This window comes from Amblyomma maculatum, chromosome 1, assembly GCF_055883805.1.
Source record: "Amblyomma maculatum isolate TAMU_Amacu chromosome 1, ASM5588380v1, whole genome shotgun sequence".
Taxonomy (NCBI): Eukaryota; Metazoa; Arthropoda; class Arachnida; order Ixodida; family Ixodidae; genus Amblyomma; species Amblyomma maculatum.
This window is the reverse complement of record NC_139344.1, coordinates 143,820,263-143,840,714: the sequence shown is the minus strand read 5'-3', so window position 1 is coordinate 143,840,714 and position 20,452 is coordinate 143,820,263. Positions and strand designations below refer to the sequence as shown.

General features: G+C 43.1%; 1 protein-coding gene and 1 long non-coding RNA gene across 3 annotated transcripts; one reads left to right on the top strand and one right to left on the bottom strand.

Annotated features, from left to right (window-relative positions):
- Nucleotides 1–206: 206 nt before the first annotated feature.
- ast (single-strand DNA endonuclease protein asteroid) lies at nt 207–5,566 on the bottom strand. The gene is made up of 3 exons (XM_084589162.1): nt 4,999–5,566; nt 2,633–2,837; nt 207–2,149 (listed from the first exon to the last, which is right to left on the bottom strand). The coding sequence occupies exons 1-3, from the start codon at nt 5,157–5,159 to the stop codon at nt 428–430; spliced, it is 2,088 nt and encodes a 695-aa protein (XP_084445288.1). The 5' UTR covers nt 5,160–5,566; the 3' UTR covers nt 207–427.
- A 229-nt stretch (nt 5,567–5,795) lies between these two features.
- On the top strand, nt 5,796–9,946 carry LOC146204216 (uncharacterized). 2 transcript variants are annotated; one of them, XR_014703956.1, is made up of 3 exons: nt 5,796–5,925; nt 6,459–6,523; nt 7,414–9,946. It is a non-coding gene; the product is annotated as an uncharacterized LOC146204216 (long non-coding RNA). The 2 variants fall into 2 exon arrangements; XR_014703955.1 differs by having other exon boundaries at nt 5,799–6,028.
- The last annotated feature ends 10,506 nt before the right edge of the window (nt 9,947–20,452 follow it).

The following is a 20,452-nucleotide window of genomic DNA, read 5'->3' as shown; positions in this document are numbered from 1 at the left end:
TACTTGTCTCCTGTTCCGCGCATGCGACCGCACAAACCAGCATGGCGGTCGTTCTCAACTTAGCCGCTAGATGGCATCATCTACACAAAATAGCAGCACCCATGATAAAACAGTCTATAGTCCTTTAAAATATCATAATAATTTCCTAGTGCTTACTAAACACAGTAGTAACAGAATATTAGCCACATAAAAATGAGCACTGCCCATGAGAAAAGCCATTTAGCGTGTTTTATTTCAATACTAAGAAGTGGAAGGCACCACACAGATGGATGAATGAACAGAAGGGCAGGTGTGGTCATGAATACAAAAGCACAAGGGATGAATTAGATAAAAGCTTCAATGAGGGCAAAGATGTACTTTGGAGAAACTATTGCGAAGCCCAAACTTACACAAATTCTGTACAGCTGACCTGCTACAACAAACACTCTCAAAGTGCCTCAAACCGGTTGGACAGCATTACTAGTGAGTCATCTTGTTCATCCGTCACATCAAGAGCACTAGACCCACCCTTTTTTTTCTTTTTCTTCCCTCCAGCTGCAGACCGTGTTGGCCTGAAGCTGTCCCCAGGCAAGAGGCTGTGGATTTTCTTGTAGAGGAGAGCAAACTCAGTGTCAAGTACAGTTCCTCTTCCTAAGTATTCCGCAATGAAAAGATCCGGATTCACACGGCCGTCCAACTCCTTTGTGAAGTTGTAAAGGAATGTTCCATTCAAAATTTTGTGGAACTCAACATTCTTGCATGGTTCCAGCAGCAGCCTATTAAGAAATCTTGCAAACAAAAGGCAGGTCTGAAGTTGGCTAACCAAATATACAAGTTCAGAATCAAATCGCTTAGCATAGTTGTGCGTTGGACGGATGAAAAATTTCGAAAAGTTGCTGTTCACACGACACAGGATGTCTTGATTAAGCTGCTCTTCCACACCAAGCAGGATGTCACCAATGCCTTCACAGCTTCTAACTGTGCAACCATTCTTAAGAAACTTCAGCTTCTCAGAAGTTTTTCGAGAAGATAATTTCGTCCTTGGGAGAAGCTTCATTAGAATGATTCCCAAAAGAAATGAGCGAAGAAGATTCTCATTAACTTTCACTCTAGAATTTTTCAGCCAGAAACAAATAACAGCAAAAAGGCCATGTAAAGTCTCTGGACATTGATCTGGCATGTTTTCAACATTAAATAAGCAAAAGAATAACTCCTTCCTTTTTTGCAGTGTCAAAGTCGCAATTTCCTCCAGCTTTGGAAGCTTTCCATAACCAGGAGCATTCAGAACAGGCTCAACAAAACAACGAGCAATGTTCCTCCCATCTCTATCAAATTCTTCTATTGAAGGCATCTTATCACAAGCTGGATTCACACTCAGCACAAGACCGTAAAGAGCTCTTCGGAGGGGCAAAGAGCAGGCGTAACTACTTTCCAAGTCAAAACAGTCAATCTGAGTCAAATGAAACACCTTATGCACAGCAGCAATGTTTAAGAGATAAGGATTGAGTATTCCACAGAAAAACAGTGTTGAAAACCATTCTGGGAAAGTGCCATTAGCAGCATCAGTGAGAATCATTGGAGCTCCATTTTTAAACTTATCAACAAAAGGTGATGTGAATTCTTCATACCGTGCCACTGTTTCTGAAACTATTCTTTCAGTCGACTCTCGCCTTGTTGATTTTAGGGTCTGCAATATTTGTGATAACGCCAAATCAGCACTTGTTGTACTTAACCAATAAAGCAGCCCGACCATCTTTGTGTGCTGCTTACTGATCTTCAGCTTTTTGCTTCGAAGTCTAGGAAGCTTGATGCGGCTAAAGAAGCCCTCAAACATCTGGCCATTCACAAAGTCATTTCCCATCAGGGTCGCAAACAATGGAAGCAGAGACTTGTCAAAGCCTGGAAAATGACATAGCAGGTTGTCAACGTGATACCACCTGCAGGATAAAGTGTTCACATTTTCACCATCTTCCATCGTCACTGTCTGAGGTGTTGCGGAGAGGGAATCAAGCCGAACAAAGCCACCAACAAGGTTGAATATGTAGAAGTCGCTATCTTGGCTGGCAACTGGGCATTCATAGTAGTTAGCAATTGCTGCAATTTCCTCATCTGCTTCAAAACTGCACTGCAGGACTTGAATGCCAAGTTCTCGAACAACATCCTTGAACACCTGAAGTAAGTGAAAAAACTAATCAATGCAATCAATACAGCCATATGAATCCAACAACATCTTTTAGAGTAGTTTATTCATCCAACATGATTTGGTACACATTACAGATCATCAAGCTACACACTACTGATAAAATACCACAGGTAAAAATGGCACTTAATAAAACTAAAATAAAACCTTTAGTTTAAGAAGTTAACTTTTCCTCAGTAACACTACCTTTGCAATGAGAAAATAATAATTGTCTAATGAAACTGTTGTTCGCATATAGAAGTGTCGTTGAAGAGTTAAAGAAGATTAGGTTCCAACATGAGATGTTACAAAATAAAAGTAATATGCATAAACACTAATTCAAACTGTCTATGCATTTTAAAGCAAACCTCACTCCTTGCAATTTTACAATGGTCACCAAAAGTTATGCCTTACAGAGATTTTCATCTATCCCTAAGCATTCTCAAATGGGAACTTATTCCTTGAGCAACTTACTTCATGAGCAAGTATGGGAAGAATCTTTAGGTTTGGAGCTCCTGTCTTGGCAATGGCCTTGGCAGTGGCCAAACGTTCCTGCAGACGGCGTTGGGCAGTCTTCAGTTTCCGGTTCGACACATCATGTCCACCATCAAACACAAGGATGACTTCGATGTTGCATGCTTTAAAAGCAGCAAAATAATTTCGTATTGCCGTTGCATACCTAGTGTGGCAGAAGAAAGAAATTTAAGATAATCAGAAAGCTGTTACTACCAATCAGTCAGAGGCTGCAGATGAGTATGCAATGAAGCTTCTGCTTGGGTGAATGGGTAGTTCGTATAATTATCTGGCAACTTTGCTAAATAGCTTGATTTATGGTTTACGAGGTTTAATGTCCAAAAGCGACTCAAGTTATGAGGGATGCCCTAGTGGAGGGCTCCAGGTAACTTTGAACATTTAGGGTTCTTTAATGGACACCGACTGACACTTGCACAATACCAAGGTGCCTAGCATTTTGCTTCCATTGAAACCCAGCTACCGTGGCCGGGTTCAGACCCGGGTCCACCAGCTCAGTATTCGAGCCCCTTAACCACTGAGCCATCTTGGCATGGTACTGAATTGCTTGGCTTAACTACAATAAGACAGTCACTGGAGCCATTAGTGCACATAACTATTGCACGAGGAACATGAAAAGTATTTACTCAACACTCCTAATGCATTATCCCCTGATGGCACAAAAGGACTCGAGGCACAGCTGCTGATGAGTGGAGTGTGCACCTATGCGCCAACTTTGGTATATCAGCAAGCACTATGAAGTGGGATAGCAGGTATTCACTCCATACACTTCAGATAATGAATACCATAGGGTATTATATGGGCCCAGTCAACTCAAGATGTATTGTACCAGAAAACAGAGTAACTGCTGTTCAAATTATGACATCAATGATAATTGAGTCTGTGTGTGCATTTCCACAGAGTTGTACCAGTAGTTAAATGTAGGCAGCTGCAACAGTGAAGTCAGAGAGTGTAGAAAAAGCCAACTTTGCCATGTTTGCTTTTTATAACAGTTCAAAAGAATGCATGGACAAGCTAAGGCCGTTTTCAGAATGTCACACTAACAGCGACCTGACTGTAATGCCCAAATAGGTTTACGTAGCAACAAATACAACCTGCTCTGTCTGAGCAACAACTGCCTATGCAATTTTCATTAACATTTTCAGCCTTAGGAGACAGTCTTCTACCAATATGCGCTAGTAGTGCAAAATGGCCTGAATTCCCACTGTTGTTAAGTCAAGTAGTGATTTTCGCAAAGGTACCAGCTCTAACAGTTCATGAACTTGGTTGTTGGTTTTTTACTGTGGTTGCTTGTGTAATGTAGCAACTTCAATTTTTTTCCCTTTAATTCATTGGAGTGTCTACCGTTCCGTCCAGACGGAACGTTTGCCGACCATTCCGTGCTAAAGCTCCGTCCGGACAAAATGCTTGCTGACAGTCTGCTGCTAATATGACATAGTCAGGCATAGTGACGATAGAAACCAGACAGAAACAGTTCGAGATGGCTGTATGATGATGATGATAACGACGACAGTGATAGTATGATTCTCTTTATCACATTGAGTGCTACCTAGAGTAAAAGGGCATAAAAAAGTAATTTTTATTATGAAATTTGGGGTTAGTAATGTCCTAGAAGGCATGACATTACTTCCATGCACGCACAATTGGAAAATTGCTAAAAGAACATGCTGTAGAAATGCCTTAAAATTTAAAATTTATGAACTTTTATGAACAATTTATGAAAAAATGAATTTAGTAATGGCCTAGAAGGTATGACATAACTTCCATGCATGCTCTAGTGACGGGTACAGTTCCGTCTGAACGGAACTCTAGCCACAGCCTTAATTCATTCATAACTTGATGGTCAAAGAGTTAAAGCTTGTGTTGACACTGTTGCATTGACGGCAGGACCACAAATATACGCTTCCTATTTGCTGCTCTAACAATCTTGCCTTGCTATCCCGGCCAAGCAGTAACTTGTTACGTACCAGTCATCAGGCATGTCATTTAGGCACTGCAATGCTACGCGGAGCTGCTAGGCGTCGAGTACGAGGAGTGTAACAACTCTTGTATTTGTTACAAACGACCAAATGGCCTTTAGTGAGCTACACTTCGCAACAGTTGAGCACCACTGCTGGTTGATACATAAAGCTGTCGTAGCCCGAACTATTAATTTTCTTGAGCCAGCACGAAACAGGAAAATGCTAATAATTTCACGTAAAACATTGCGGTACGTGCGTATACACATACACAGTCAAACGTGGTTTCTCTTTAGGGCAGAACTAACAAACAAAATCGCTACGTTTTCACGTGCACTTGAACACACTTACCCATCATAGTCACCCCCGTATATGCACTCGAGGTTTGAGGTGAAGTATATCATGTAGATCAAATTATTCCCATCAATGACTAATTTTGTTGAATGCAAATTCTTCCACTCCGACAAGTCAGGATTAAGTGTGAAAAAGGAACTCAAGCCGTGGACACCCATCGATGGTCACAATGTGAAGCAGCCGCAGACAACGTTCTTTCAAGCAACAGATCGGCGAGCAAACCGTTTCACTTCATGTCATTCACGTCGTCACATTACTTACGTGATGCATCAGCATCGAATGCACTCTGAAGGTAATTACCAACACGCACTCGAATATTCAACCCCCCAGCCTACAAAGGTGGTGACACAGCCACAGCCACATAGTCGTCCGGCACGTGGACATGTTGTATATTCAGATTCAAGTTTGGATCAGCTAGGCTTCGTCTGCGGCCCATGCGGCCCATAAGGCGCCGTATGTAACAACTCTTGTTATATATAAGCAATATAATTACTGCAACTCGTAAATACAGGAGAGCGGGGCAAAATGTGTTATTTTGTTACAGTTTAGTGTTCGACTGTTCGCTCCCACAGGAACAGTTTAGGGAGCTCCCTGTTTAGCTGATGATGATGACGATCTGTGGCTGTACCCTTTACTTGAACTTGCAGAGAGCCGGCTCCGTGAACTGCGCATGCGCGCCCAGGACCAAAGTGGAAAGGAGAATATGTTGCTCTTCTGGACGGATGTGACGTCAAATAGCTTTTAGTGCTTGTTTTTTTCTAGAAGTAAGCCTCAAACCCAGATGCTCTAGTCGCCCAAAGTATGGCCCAAAGAAGGAAGACTGGCGCGCTTTTCAGACAACGAGCATTTGCGCTTTGCGAGCCCTAGGCACCCTAGGTTGTCTTTCATGCGTCGGTCTGCTGCAGTTGGCGGGCCATCATCCCGGTAAATGCAAACTCGGTGATATGCGAATTCAGTTCGTGAATTATAGCCTTAAATTCAAGGGCGCAGCCTTCGGTGCAGTTCTATTTGCAGCCTTCTGACTGCGGTGAGTCGTACATACATGCCCGCGAACTCTAAGTAAAGCATTTGTAGTCTTTCTGCCATCGCCTTCCTTGCAGCTTCTTTAACGAGTTTTTGCACGGCAGCGCAAGCATGCGTTAGCCTCAATTATTGACGCGGCGTAATCGCGCGACGGTCTCCGGGCGAAGGCGTGAGAAAACTGCGTAATGGCGTCCACGATCTCGTTTCATTGCGCTTGGAACAGCTTCCATACCTGCTGCTGTGCACCGATCAGTCGCCGGTTGCTGTTGTCTTCCGGATGCACTGGAGTATTGGGACATATGAGGCGACTAAAAGATAACGTAAAACTGTTTCTGAGTTCGCTTATATTTGTTTGGGCAGTATAAGGCATTTTTGCGTGCGCCAGCGTGAACGCGCAGGTTTATAATCAGGAGGTTTTATTGCCTTCCTCGCAGCTTCAACCGATGGAGCGGCTCAGCCCATAGAAAATGTCGGGCTTCTTTCGGAAAACTGTTGGAAGGTAAGTGGCACTCATCTATACAGACCATACGTGGTAGTGCTGCAATACATGAGTATATCTGCGGACTGATAAAGGGGGGTTGCTGGCCAGCTGAAAGATGGTTTAAACGTGAGTTGGCCCTGTGCGGAATGAGCCTCGAAGTGCAACAAGCCTACTGCACAGCATGAAATGGCTACAAAAGTATGGTTATATACATGACCGAATTCCTGTGCTTATTTGCTCAGACCTTCCACTGTCAAGTACTCATTTCGGTGTATGCAGCAATGAGGGTGACCTCAATACTCAGCTAGCATAGGTTCATGCCTGTGACAATATCTCTCTTTTTACTGCCGAAATAACTGCATTGGTGGAACTCACTGAGCTTGTTTATATAGATTTAACACTTTGGATGCATGTTGCTACCGCAGAGTTCCCTAATATATATATCTTTTGCCTGCTCCAACATAAATAGTTGGCAGTGCTTGGCTTCAAGCTGCTGCCAAGGCCATTGACAGCTTATTTGAAAACAGAGCAATAATTAATCTGAGCTAGCATGTTTTGTGGGAGAGTGAGGCACCATTGCGAGTACCTCGTAATCCTGTCAAAGAGCTTGGCAGTTGCTGCTATAAGCACTCTCCATTGCAGTTCCATGAAAGCCGCAGCATATTGGGCACTTACTGCACAAGTGATTTAACTTAGATTCTCTTTGTTGCTATTTCAGTGTTTTGTAAGTGTTCTAAATATTTGTATTTGTGCTAGCATTGACAGCCAGTCTCATTACTACCTTTTTCCTTCTGCAGCAGGCACACTCACTTGCTTTACTCGAGCCAAATTCTATTGTGAGTGAGTTTGCTGAATTTATGCAAACTAAATGTAATTGCAGTATTACTCTCATTTATTTACATTTGCAGAGGCAACGAATTCTTGGTGCCCACGAACGAGTTCCCTCCGCCAGTTCGATTACACCGCCACCTCAGTAGTGCAGTGAGCTGCGACTGGCGTGACCAAATGGATACTCTCACTGCTTCCACAGGTTTAGAGCGTGCTCCCAGTTAAGTTTAAAACACCTTGCTTGCAATGTATTTAATCTTGTGTAATATTGTCACCCTTGAATTTGCTGATATGCTAGTATTTGAAAATCATTCTGGATGGTTTGGAACACATGATTTGCAGTGGGGGGAGGTGGGAAGCACAAATGTGTGACTGCAATTTTTTGCCAGCCTAGCTTCTAGCCTTGCGAATTAAAGTAACAGATTAATACCTGAACAGGCCTGACATTTATTGGAGAGATGTCATATAGAAGAAAACTTGATCCCTTGTGGAGGTAACACAGCTGTGGTTCTCCGAGAAAAAGTTATCCGTGTGTGATGGTGTCTAAAACATGGCATTGTCTTAGGTAACTTGGCATGGAATCAGCCACTTGTACTCTCTTGACAGCATCTATTGTACTATGTGCTAGGTGACATGCCTTCAGGGATGAGGGTAGATGGAGAATACCTCAGTAATCTGCAATTTGCTGATGACATTGCCCTGAAGCAGTCAGGATGACGGGCAGTAATGTGAGCAGGTTGTACGTCATGCTGGTCATGGAGGAAGTAAAAAAGCCTTAGAAGCAATGCAAAGGGGTAAATCGGCTGGTATGGATAGGCAACTGCAGATCTTTGAAGAGTGGTAGGGAGATTGTGCTAGAAAAACTGCTTGCTTTGTGTGTGTAGTGCCTCACGACCTCAAATCTATTGAAATCTTGGAAGGATCCTAACAGTACCATAATCTATAAGAAAGGGGCTGTCAAGCACTTGCAAACTTAAACTGATCGGGTTATTGTCCATTGCCTACAAGATAATAGAATTGGGAAAATCTTGGACTTTCTATCAGCTGAAGGAGCAGCTGGCTTTCGTAAGGGCTGCCATGTTTTTTAATGTGTCTGCCCTGCCGCTGTTGTGTGCTGGATTGTAGCCTACATCCACATCGGATAGGAGGCTGTGCAAACAAACTGCTCTTTACAGAAGGGACATAATTTGAACTGCTCATATCATACAATGCAGCAGCAGTAGTGAAAAGTGCTCCACAAGAAGTGACTTATTTTAGAATAGTTGCTTTATTGCGGTAGCGTAAAAGGCGTCACCCTTGAGAAAAATCACAACCATGCCTTTGGCAGGTGACATGGCCATGCACTGATTGGTTGTCTGGTTCTGCGATGTCATGAGGCCACATGATATGGCCGAACTGGCTGGAGCTCATATTGTGGAAAAGCGAAAAAGAGACAAAGGATCGAGAAAAGAGAGGACGACGCTATCTGGAGCTGCTAACTCAGGCAGCTCCTTTGAGGTGAGAGGTTGAGGTGGAATAGAACCATCCGAGACCCTTGGATCTAGTATCAGACATGCTACTCCATGTTCATACAGCTTTGTTAAAACAGAGCTTTATACCCATGTTGGGTGGTCTTAGGCACAATGTGGTAGATTATGGTTGTATGCTGATGATTGTGTGTGAGATAATACTGGCACAAATTAAGGGATTAGGGCTTATACCTTTCAGGACTGCTTTAAGCCAATCGTTCATATATGAATGATCGTTCTCACACACTGGCAGACGTAAATTTATGTATTTGGAACATGTAGCCCCATTTAGGCAGATAGTATGACAAAAGTAGTTATAGTAATTAGTTCACAGGTATGGAAAAGGCACAGAATCTGTCACTTGTTTCTGTGGGCACCTGAACTGTGCCGTAAGGGAAGGGAGGAGGGAGTCAAAGTGGAAAGACAGAAATGGGTGCCGTAGTGGAGGTCTATGGAGTAATTTTGACCACCTAGGGATCTTTAACGCGCGCTGACATCACAAAGCACACGGGTGCCACTTCGTTTACATCGAAAGCAGCCGCCAGCGATCGGGTTTGGACATGGGTACCCCGGCACAGTAATCTAGCATCTTAACCACTGCACTACCGCAGTGGGGCTATTGTGACAACCATAGTTTCTGTTTGTGTGCAGCTTGTTTATTTTTTTATTTATTTTTTTTGTTCTTTCTGGCACAGTGTGACATTTAAAAAATTATTTGAAATAAAGAGGTCTTTGGCACCATTCACACGATTCTGCTGCTTCTACTATAGTTTTCTGTTTATGAGAGTAGTAGCGAAGTCTCTTGAAGACAATTTTACTAGCTCTCAGTTCAGCTCAGATGATGAATCAGTCAAATGTCAGCCTCGGACTTCAGCTAGTGGCCAAGAAAAGCTTAGTTTCAATGTCTGATCACACTTGGTCAGTTACACATGCTCATTTTGTGTTCCCACTGTTCTGTTTCCATTCGCTGGGTTTCAGCAGTAATGAAAGCTTGGTACTACTTGATATGGCTTCTCCAGAACTTCAAGTGTGGAACTTCTTCAAGCAAATTCAGTGGAGTTTGAACACCAAGCTTCTATTGCACATTTTCAAATTTAATGGCAAACTCTCCCACCTTCTGGAAAACATGTCACCAAATAATTCAGTCGTAAATCCTGAAAGGTTTGGAAATGCCAATACTATAAACTGTAAAATGAGTAGAACAAGGCCGAGCATAAAAATGGGTGTTTTCAGCAACTTAGCTATATTTCTGAGAGAACAGCACACCTTCAAAATGAACTTCAGAACATAAACTAGTAATAAAAGAGGCAGCGTAGCATATTTTTAGTATTCTGAATTATTTTTCTTGCTGTCTTATTTTGATATTCATGCCCCCTTTTCTTTCACTTTTTGGATTTTTTCTGCAAATTTCGGAGAAAAAGTTTTTTATGCTATGTATAAAGCCAAAACAAAAGCATGGGCATTTATTTAATTGAGCATCTAAATACCTGCATTTTAGTATTATCTAATAGCAAGATTGTGTAAATATTTCATATAATAAACAAATTACATGGTGCTGAAGGAGTTGAGGCAAAAAAAAAAAAGCTTCATTGCAAGCTGTAGTTTAAGAAATGACCATTTTTCTGCCTTTTGTATATCCTCAAGATTTTATTACAATTTCTTGATTTTATATTCATGTTTGACAATACTTTGTGAATATTTTACCCAGTGCTGAGAATTTATCTTATGTATTATGCTTATATTCATAATATTCACGTGTCTAGAGGGCATTTAAATAGCTGTATTTTAATTGGCTCATGTGCGTCATGTACAGAAAGTGTGATCAGAAATTGTCATCAAGAAACGTCCTTCATACTGGAACTTGCGTGTGAAGAGCTCTGGCAGGTGCGTGCTCTGTTGCCGCGTTGCAGAGAGGAGGGAAGGAGGCATCCTGGCTGTGCAAACCGCTGCAGAGAGGTGACAAAGAGGGTAATGGCAACCCCATGCATACGCGGGCCACTTATGCGCTTATTCACAGGACCTCGGAGGATGGGCGTGTGGTATTCGATCTGTCATTTGACGTGCGTAACTATAAGGCTGCATTCCCTGCACCGTACTTATTAGTCACATATTCTAATTCTGGTGCCGGGTTGTGTTCGCCTTAGCGATCTTAGAGCTCTTAAGCGCTTCCTACATTTTTTTTTTTTTTTTTTTTGTAGGTTGCAGGAAAGTTCTTTAAAGACTTCATTTATAAAATAGCAAGGTGCATGTATGCGATCAAGGATCTTTGAGGGAAGCTGCAGATGGGAGCTGTTGACGCTACCATGCTATACTCTTAAAGACAGATCTCAAGTGTCTCCTAAATTTTTATAACAAAACGAACATCCGCACAGTGTTTGCTGGAGATGCTTACAACGCTGCTGTCCTGTCCGAAGACAGGGGTACATGCATTACTGCCCGCCATATGCAAGGCCAGCCACAATTAAACATTCGTTACCAGAGTAACATGATTGCCTGGCTTTTTTGTGTGTTCACTTCCTTAGCATACTGTAGCATAGTCATAGTAGTGTGCACCTTTCCAATAAGTGGTCACGGGGTGTCACCATATTACCTGCTGGACTGCTTTGTGCATTTGGTGCTAGCACAGTGGAAGCAGAGCCGGTTTGCAGCAGTCCAGAGAGGAGGAGCGAACAATATGGTGGCACCGAGTAACTTATTGGAAAGGTGTATATAGATTGCTTGTTCCTGCAAGATGCGAGTTAAACTGCTCTCATACGAACAGTTTCGATCCTCATTGAACTGGATCTACATTCAACTCATTGTAGATCGAGGTTGTCACACGGCAACTGTCAAGTGCAGTTGAGCTCGAGCCTGCTTGACTCAAGGTTGCTTCCTCAATCGCTCTCGAGATTTCAAGCACACTCAAAAGCGGTCATTGACACCCTCGTCATCAACGAGCTGTAAAACTTGAAAAACGAATAAATGCAATAGAACTGCACATAATAACACATAAATGTATTAAAAGGCATGATAGAACATTCGTAGAACGGCTAATTTTATAATATTGACACCGTAGTCTACTGCCAGTGGAAGCTAAGGTGGCGTTCTTTTCGACTGCGTCAGTGTGGAAACTGTGGAGTGGAAGAGAAACTGCACTGTAGCACTTGACCGCTGGGAAGATAGGTTAGATGACCTGAGGCGCCAAAAGCGGAATGCTGCTGTGTACACTGAAATCGTGCAATCATTACCCTAATCTTAAATTTCCTTTTGAGACTCATTGCGACTGACAGCAGACGACGAACCACGTAGGAAATTTCTCAATGCTGACTGAAAACGCTCGTGTAGCACCGGATGCTTCAATCCTTCTTGAACGCCTGAATGCAGATTGAGTTCAATGAGGATCGGAAGTGTTTGTGTGACAGAGGGATTAGTGTAGTGCAGCTAAAGCTTTGTGTTAGCTGGTGTGCACAAGTTGGGTGGCCAAGCTGTGTTAAATGGTATTACAATGCATATTTAGAAAACAAAACAGGGCACCCCAAACGGTTTATTCAACTTCTCAGATTATTTGGCATTACACACATTGTCTTGAAAGCAGTCCACAATATGGCCAGCACAACTTATGTCCTTGCTTATTTCAGATTGTTCATTTAAGAGAGCTAACATATTCAAGGGCTACTGACCAGGCTGACATTTTAACCAAGCCCGATAAGGCGTTGGACATGGTCTCTGCGAAATACTGCAGCGATGCACACACTGGAAAGCAACAAAATGCAAACCAAAGCTAATGGTCCTTTTAAAACAGCCAAACCTTCTCATCCTTTGCGCTGGCCATCGAACTTTGTCGATGAGGTACCCACAGATACTGCATCCATTGGTTTCTCTCTGACTGATGGGCGAGGGGTGTCACTTGGTCTGCTGATGCCACGCACTTTTTTGTCTTGCATTTCGTTTTCACTCATGCATACACTCACACAAGAAAGAAGGCTTTTAGTTTCTTGCCCTTGTCTATGCATGCTTCAGCGTGTTCTGTGCACTGTGCTATTCATACACCAACGGCTGGACTCAAGTGGCAGCGGCGCGCACTTTCATACAGCCTGCGCATTCGCCGCAGATATAATGGCAGCTCTTCTAGGCAAGCAGTGCTCTCTTCCCCGTGAAGTTAGTGCAGGATTTACCCAACCCTGGCCACTCGCTTCTGTGGCGGCGCCCGGTGCGCACCTGCGTTCGCGCCTTCAAGCGTTCAAGTGTTCAGTTTACGGAGTGAGCGAAATACTTAGAGAAATTATGTAGTCTCAATTTTGTGTGCGCAAAAGCGGTGCAGTGTAGGCTCAGGCAACAGTATTATTTTGATCGTAGTAATACTTACTTTGTCTTATTTCTTACAGTGCGCAACATGTGCTAATTACCGTCTGAATACAACAGTGATTTGGGTTATCAGTCTGCAGTAAGACAAGTAGCAGCATACTATTGCAAGGTCAGTCCCATTATGCTGCACAAAAGTTTATTTTTTTCTTCCTGCTGTAACTTTGTTTCCTTCATGATATGAGGGGAACTGTCAAAACTGCATTGACATGGCTACAGAAGCACAGAATTTATCACATGAACATTTTCGGCCTCTCGAGCCTGTTCTGCCAGGCCTGTTACAATTAGTGGCCGAGCAAGGAGGAGTACCTGTTTTGCCTACATGCATTATTTCAAATGATATGCCAGTGTGATGGCATCTTTTCGCTTTTGGGCACATTTCTGTCTGCTTCTGCACATGTACCAAAATTTCGGGCACCTTCACGTGTCTGCAAGTCAGGCTGGTCGTTGACCTGTTTTAAGTTGTTAGTGCAAATTAAAAAAAAAAGGTAACCTGCTCTTATTGCACTTTTTATGCACTTTGAACAGCGCATTCACTGTAACTGCTTTTCCTGTTCTGAGGCGTGCGCAGCATCACCTCGAAATAACAGGAGACATTCATCACCATCCTCATATAAGGATAGGATAGTAGGAAAGCCTTCCGACCCTTGTTTTTGCCTGCCACCTATGTTGCTAAACTCTGCGGCTAGTTTGTAACGAAGCTAACTTCATGACAATAGTTGAGCTTCTCGGCCGCAGTGTGTTTTTGGTATTTCCTTCGGTCCGGACCCATACGTATGTTTTCTGCCATGCATTTGAACTTTATTTCCTCTGAACGACGTGCCCACGCCTGCAAGTTTCAAAAACTTGCAGTGTTTCCTTTCATCAATTTCCGAGTGATGGAGAACTCTGTTCCAATAATTTAGCTATATTTTATGCGAGTTTTTCCCTGGTTTTGGCTCTTCGGCAAGATGCTGATACACAGCCAGAGCCTGTAAGGATGGCTCACGGCCGGCACACCTATCATATATAACTCTCAGTACAGCGGCAAAAATCACTGCAGGTCGCTCTGAACGCTCAAGTTCATGACATCTCATTGGCAACAATCACAACCGGGTGAAAGTGCAGGCTTGGCCAGCCTCCGCTTTTTTTTTTTTTTTTTCCAGCTTGTTGCACACCAAATGACGGCATCACTGAGTAGACGCGTCAGTGCCACACAGTGCCACGATTTCGCAGCTGTAGCAGACAGGAAGCACCCTCCATGCATAGGTCGTAAAGAGCGCACCGTCGCCACTCGAATCCAGCCATGGTACACCGTGCATAACCATAATACAGAAAACACAGAACATCCATACATGCACGGGCTTGGTTTCCTGTTCCAATAATTTAGCTATATTTTATGCGAGTTTTTCCCTGGTTTTGGCTCTTCGACAAGATGCTGATACACAGCCAGAGCCTGTAAGGATGGCTCATGGCCGGCACACCTATCATCTATAACTCTCAGTACAACGGCAAAAATCACTGCAGGTCGCTCTGAACGCTCAAGTTCATGACATCTCATTGGCAAGAATCACAACCGTGTGAAAGTGCAGGCTTGGCCAGCCTCCGTTTTTTTTTTTTTTTTCTTTTTTCTTTTTTTTTTTTTTCAGCTTGTTGCACATCAAATGACGGCATCACTGAGTAGACGCGTCGATGCCACACAGTGCCACGATTTCGCAGCTGTAGCAGACAGGAAGCACCCTCCATACATAGGTCATAAAGAGCGCACCGTCGCCACTCGAATCCAGCCATGGTACACCGTGCATAACCATAATACAGAAAACACAGAACATCCATTTTCCTAAGGTTTCCTAAGAAAGGCCAGAGGCCTCGCACCTATGCTTCGGCCACCCATTGAGCTCGGCCTCTCCCCCTCCTCCTCCTTATTGGCATTGTAGCTGGATGAGCCAAAGCTCACTTCTCAACCTTCAAACAAAGGTCACTGGTGGTGCTTGGGTAGCAGAAAGCAAGAAAAAAAAAAAAGCTGAGGCGGTAGCGTTTTGATGGAAGGCAGAAAGCAAGGCACCCGTGTTTGTGCAATGTCAGTGCACCTTAAAGAAAGAACTCCAGGTGGTCGGAATTATCGGGGCCCTTCACTATGGCGTCTCTCATACCTGAGTCTCTTTTGGACGTTAAACCTCACAAACCAACCAGCAAGAAAAAAAAGAATGCCTGTAAAAGTCGGGGCCATAATGACTGCATTTGATGCGTTCTCGTAGCTGTTTTTACCCAGCACAGGGCAGCGTTTTCATTTTGTTGACCGAACCAACATGGCGGGCATAGTTTCTCAAAGCACTAAGAGATGGCGCTCCACATTTCGCGTATTTAGGGAGCCTACATGTACCAGCCCTACGCGTATTGTCTCTTGTGGAGGCTAGTCAACCAGGGAGGAGGGAGAGACTCTTTGGTGATGGAAGGGAAGGAGAGAAACATACCGGTTTTGATGGTTGTAGCTCTGTTATTAACGAGTCTGCTGCAAAAGTATTTTTGGCCACCGCGCATTCTGAAGGCGCTGCCTCATAGACAGCAGGTTTGAACACATTTTCGAATCTGGGGTCGTTCATAAACAAGTTCAGTTTATGGAATCGCACCTGAAAACGAAAGGAATGATTGAAGCAGGAGAAATGATAGCACCTTAAAATAGAAACAAAAGGTGGATGGGTTTTAAGATGCTTTGCAGCTGTTTTCCACTTGCCCAAAGGCAGTGCAGAGTTTTGGCCGGTGTGTAATGAGCAGTTGGGCGCATGGTTTTGCCGATGGCATGGCAGCTACGTGCTGGTTGGTGACATTTTATACACAAGGTCTTGTAGACTTTGTGTCTAGTTGGAAAAAAAGAGGATTGTAGCAAATCAGCATTATGCTAAAATAATTTTGTGAGTAGCTTCAAAGAGCAGCCTTTTTTAAAAAATGGCTGCTTTCCATGAAAACATGGCATTAGATTTTTGCTTTTCTAGATGGGGTTTTAAATTTTGTTTTGATGGTTTCTTGCAATCTTTTGCTTGTTCTTCACGACAAATGTATTTACTTCATAGCTTGCAATAAAATGCTTTCATTGCAAATAAGCATTCCTTGTGTGTCGTGCTCTTTGGTCTCATTATTTTGAACTGTAGTAGCCATGACAATCGGAAAACATTTGGGTGAACAGCATTGCATCATGTCTACATTATATTCCTGTAGAAAACGAGAACGGGCATTGCAGTTGATGTCGATGAGACTGAAATCGACATTTGTTTCAGCTAAACTGTTTCCTCGATTTCGAATCTGGTTTGGGCTACTGCATGTCTAAGGCCCCAGCCAAATATTGCCCACTGCCTCAATAACAGCACATGCTCAAGGACATAAAGAAACTACAAGATGAACGTTTATTTTTCAACCCTTTGTGATGAGAGCAACTTTACAACAGGTAGAGGTATTGACATAGCACACGGGGTTCGGGAATGCCAAAACCTAATGCGGTCTATGAAAGACGGCAAGCATGGGAAAGAGCCAATTAATTTTGACTGCTTGGTGTCCTTTTTATATGCACTGACATTGTGTAGCCCACAGGTGTCTTTACATCTTGCCTCTGCCAAAATGTAGCCATGTATTTAATCTTAAAACCTTAGGATTAGCAGTCGAATGCATAGCCACAAAGTCACTGCTGCACATAGTTAGGAAGGTTTCAGACGTAGGAAGGGAGTAATGTTTTTAAGCCAGGTAGTCACTCTGAATCTGAACCATGAGAAACATTTCTCCAAGAGCAAAAAGAGGTGAATGTAAATTTGGAAGGTGCTGTATATATAATGTAATAAAAGGCAGCTTGCTATCATGTGATCATTTGAAAGGCTGAAAAGTGGATATTAAAGCATTAGTTTAAAATACCTAAGCAAAGGACAGTGCAGCAGGTTATAGAAAGTAAAATAATTTGGAAAACCTTCACAAACACAGATGTGGATTAAAGTACAGTTTCAAGGTAATCATAACAAGGAAGTAGTAATCAGCTATTATTGAAATGAGCAGGCCCTATTTGCCCTGGGCAGGTGGCGTCCTTGGTCCAAAAAGGTGAGGGCATAAGCAGGTCCTCATCTGATGGTTTGTGTGGGTGGTACTTCTATGCTGCCGCAACACCATACCATATGACACAGAGTGCTGGGCATCTTGCAGTAGAGTACCTGCAGTTGAGATTGCAGCACATGGTGCACATCTTTGAGTATGAAGGTGCAGAAAACTGAAAAGAAGCATTAGAGAGGGACATGTGATCCAGGAAATAGGGCTTTTCAGCTAATCGATTAGGTTTCGAGGGAGTGAAACAAGTAAGGGATACCAGACACTGGGATGAAGAGATAATGTCGGCAAATGAGCCAAGGTTAGCGGCTGCAGATAACGCATGAAGCAGCGATGATTGCAGACCATTAATTCCCTTCAGCATACCTAATGCAGGCAGTGATGATGAATCAAAACTGTGTTGCCAATTTATGAAACTATAGATATGTAACTGCACTGTGGGAAGCCCACTTAGCCTCTTGATTTTTCTTCCAAGTTTTTGTTATGAATGGACAGAGTGAAAATGCGCAAAGGAAATAAATGCCAGACTAGGAATAAGTGTAGTCCTTCATTGAATGGCTCTAGTGTCGCATTGCTGAACTGTGGTTTAAAAGTTACTTGTGGCGAGATAAATGAGTCATATAGCCTCTGGGAGGCTTGCAGAGAGAGCTGAACTGAGAAGAGAGAACTAGAGAGCAGCAGAGACTAGTGCGAGCACCGTACAACCAGCCGGTTCAAATGGCGCGCCGTTGCAACGGTTGAGTGACAGCGCTGCTGGTGGCGAAAACGTCCACTACCAACAAAAAATAATTCAGTAAAGGAAACCTTTAGATAATTAAAATTGGCACTTGTAGTTTATGCGTCACCACCTCCTTTGTTTAACTGAAACTGCATAGTTTCATTTGCAACAATTTTAGATACGATGGTGCGTGCGCCATTATCATCATCATCGCCTTCTCCGCTAAATTATTTTGAGTTGCGGCGCGTTACATGAAACGTTTTAAAAAAATGTTTGACGCGTTATTGACTCTAGTTATTCTCCTTCCAGTGCTTTGCGGACCCTGTGTTGCGCTTTATCTATTTGTTGTTAATGCTAACGAACCATAAAATGGCTGTGTTCTGTGTTTATACAGCACAGGCGACGCACTTCGCACGGTGAGCATCACTTTGGTAAGTCGAATAGAAAGCCAGCTGATTGCTCTTTGGAAGGAAATGAGTTACATAATATATTGATTTGTGGAACATTAACGTACTCGAGTGCCATGTTGGTAAGCATGATGCCTGCGCTAGAACCGCGATTCTTCCGCGAATCGCTGTGTGAAATTAGCTGGGAACGATTTGTTTCGGGACGTTTAACTGTGAACATTGCAGCAAGGTTACTTTCTTGCTGCACTTGAGGTTGTCTGAGCGAAGTTCTGAGCTTGCCTGCGCAGAACTAAATAAAGCGCTCCGTTGAAAGTGTTTAGGCATTGTGACTACAGAGACATCGAAGGCTTACGTTTGTGTCAGAAGTGCTTTGAATTAATTTTTAGTGTCAATGTGAGGCATGTAGCTTTCCCTAGCAGTCGTAAGATCACCGAGGCAAACGTCAGTTTTGCACTTGCATCGGACGCGCCTTTTCAGTACATGCTGCATGTATGCGCCTGTTGTTGCTTTTATGTATGATGACTGTGGTAATAGTTTGCAGACTAGCTGAATATAGAACTGTGTCTCAAGTGTGTTGACCGCTTCTTAATAGTGTGTAATGTTGATTTACTAGAACTTAAGCTTCGCTTTTTTTTTTTTTTTTTCTGGGGGGGGGGGGGGGGGGGGGGGGGGGGGCAAATGATAAGGGCCTAACACGCTGTCCGTCAGTCCCGAGACGAGTGGTACGCTGTACAGCAAAGTAAATGTACTGCATTACCGAACGGGGTCACGTACTCGTTAGCTATGATTTTTAATAACTGTAGTGCACAACGTAGATGTAATGTGCGATCGCTTGGTTCTTTCCTAGTGTATTCTTGTAAAACAAATAAACTGGTCAGAACAGCATAGAGATGTGGCTTTAGGGAATGCATCGAAACAGGCTTACCAAATGGCTTGCCTCTGTTCTCATTCTTGCTCAGATCCAAAGGCAGTACATTTCATTTATCAACTTAATTTTTTTGTAATTTCAGTGTTTGACTTTACAGTAGTTGTCTGCATGTTAGGTAATCTTCCCAAGTATAGATGACTTGCAGCACTGTCACATTCTTGGTGGACCAGAGCCATGAACGAACCCTGTTTGCCTGCCTAGCTACCTGCCCCATGGAAGATATATATACCTGATTTACTATCATGGAGTATGTGCGACAGCCACCTGATAGCTCGCAGCTGCAGCCATGTTTTTATGTTCTACACCTGTGCACTGCAGTGTAACGCTCTATCACGCATTTTAAAAAGGACAGTATTTAATGGCTACATTTTCATCTACAATAATCTGTCACGGTTCCATCCACCAAGGGTGCACGACATTCATAGGTGCCCTAGTGAGGCTCAGAGGAGTTTTGAAAATTCTTGTGCAGTATTGTTGAATTATTACTTACAAAATATTGTCCAGTGAACCAGTTTTAACTGTGAATGTATTTATTTTTTCTAAATTACTACCCACGCAATGTTGTTATTACGGCATTGTGAATGCACAAGATTGTTAGTCTGCTAGAGTTTCCAGTTTGTACAACCCATAGCCATTTAAACAAGAATTGCAATGGTGGCGCTGAAGGGCAGCACTTATCTGCGAGATGGCTGATGCATTGTGAGGGCACCAGGCATTTCCCTCATCATCTGCGGCGACTGTCATCGATACTACGAAATCACAGTGGTTGCCAGTGTTCACGTGCGAACTGCTTGGGGTCGCAGTCAACAATTTCAAGCCACTACAAAAAGTGTTAATTGCATTGATTACATCTTTGCATGACAGCCGATGTATCCAGCATGAACTATGTCTTACTACAGATACCATATGCCATTACTTGCTGTACTGTACGACAGCACAGACCACATGTGTGATTAGTGGGGTAAATAAAATAAATAAAAACTGTCTCCACTGGGAATCAAACCTCCATCCCTTGTATTCCTCACATACTGTACTTTGTTTATGGCAATAGAACATGAGTCAGCACAGATGCATTCTTGCAGTGGAATTATCTAGGCATAGCACTGCTAATTTTTGTTCTAATGTGGCACCTTTTATGGAGTTCACCGATTTTTT

Bases quoted from the DNA above. Each gene is read 5' to 3' on its own strand.
- ast (XM_084589162.1), bottom strand. From the start codon at position 5,159: ATGGGTGTCCACGGCTTGAGTTCCTTTTTCACACTTAATCCTGACTTG. The intron at 2,838-4,998 runs GTAAGTGTGTTC...CTGCCACACTAG, and splicing joins TACGGGGGTGACTATGATGG to GTATGCAACGGCAATACGAA. The intron at 2,150-2,632 runs GTAAGTTGCTCA...CACTTACTTCAG, and splicing joins TTCCCATACTTGCTCATGAA to GTGTTCAAGGATGTTGTTCG.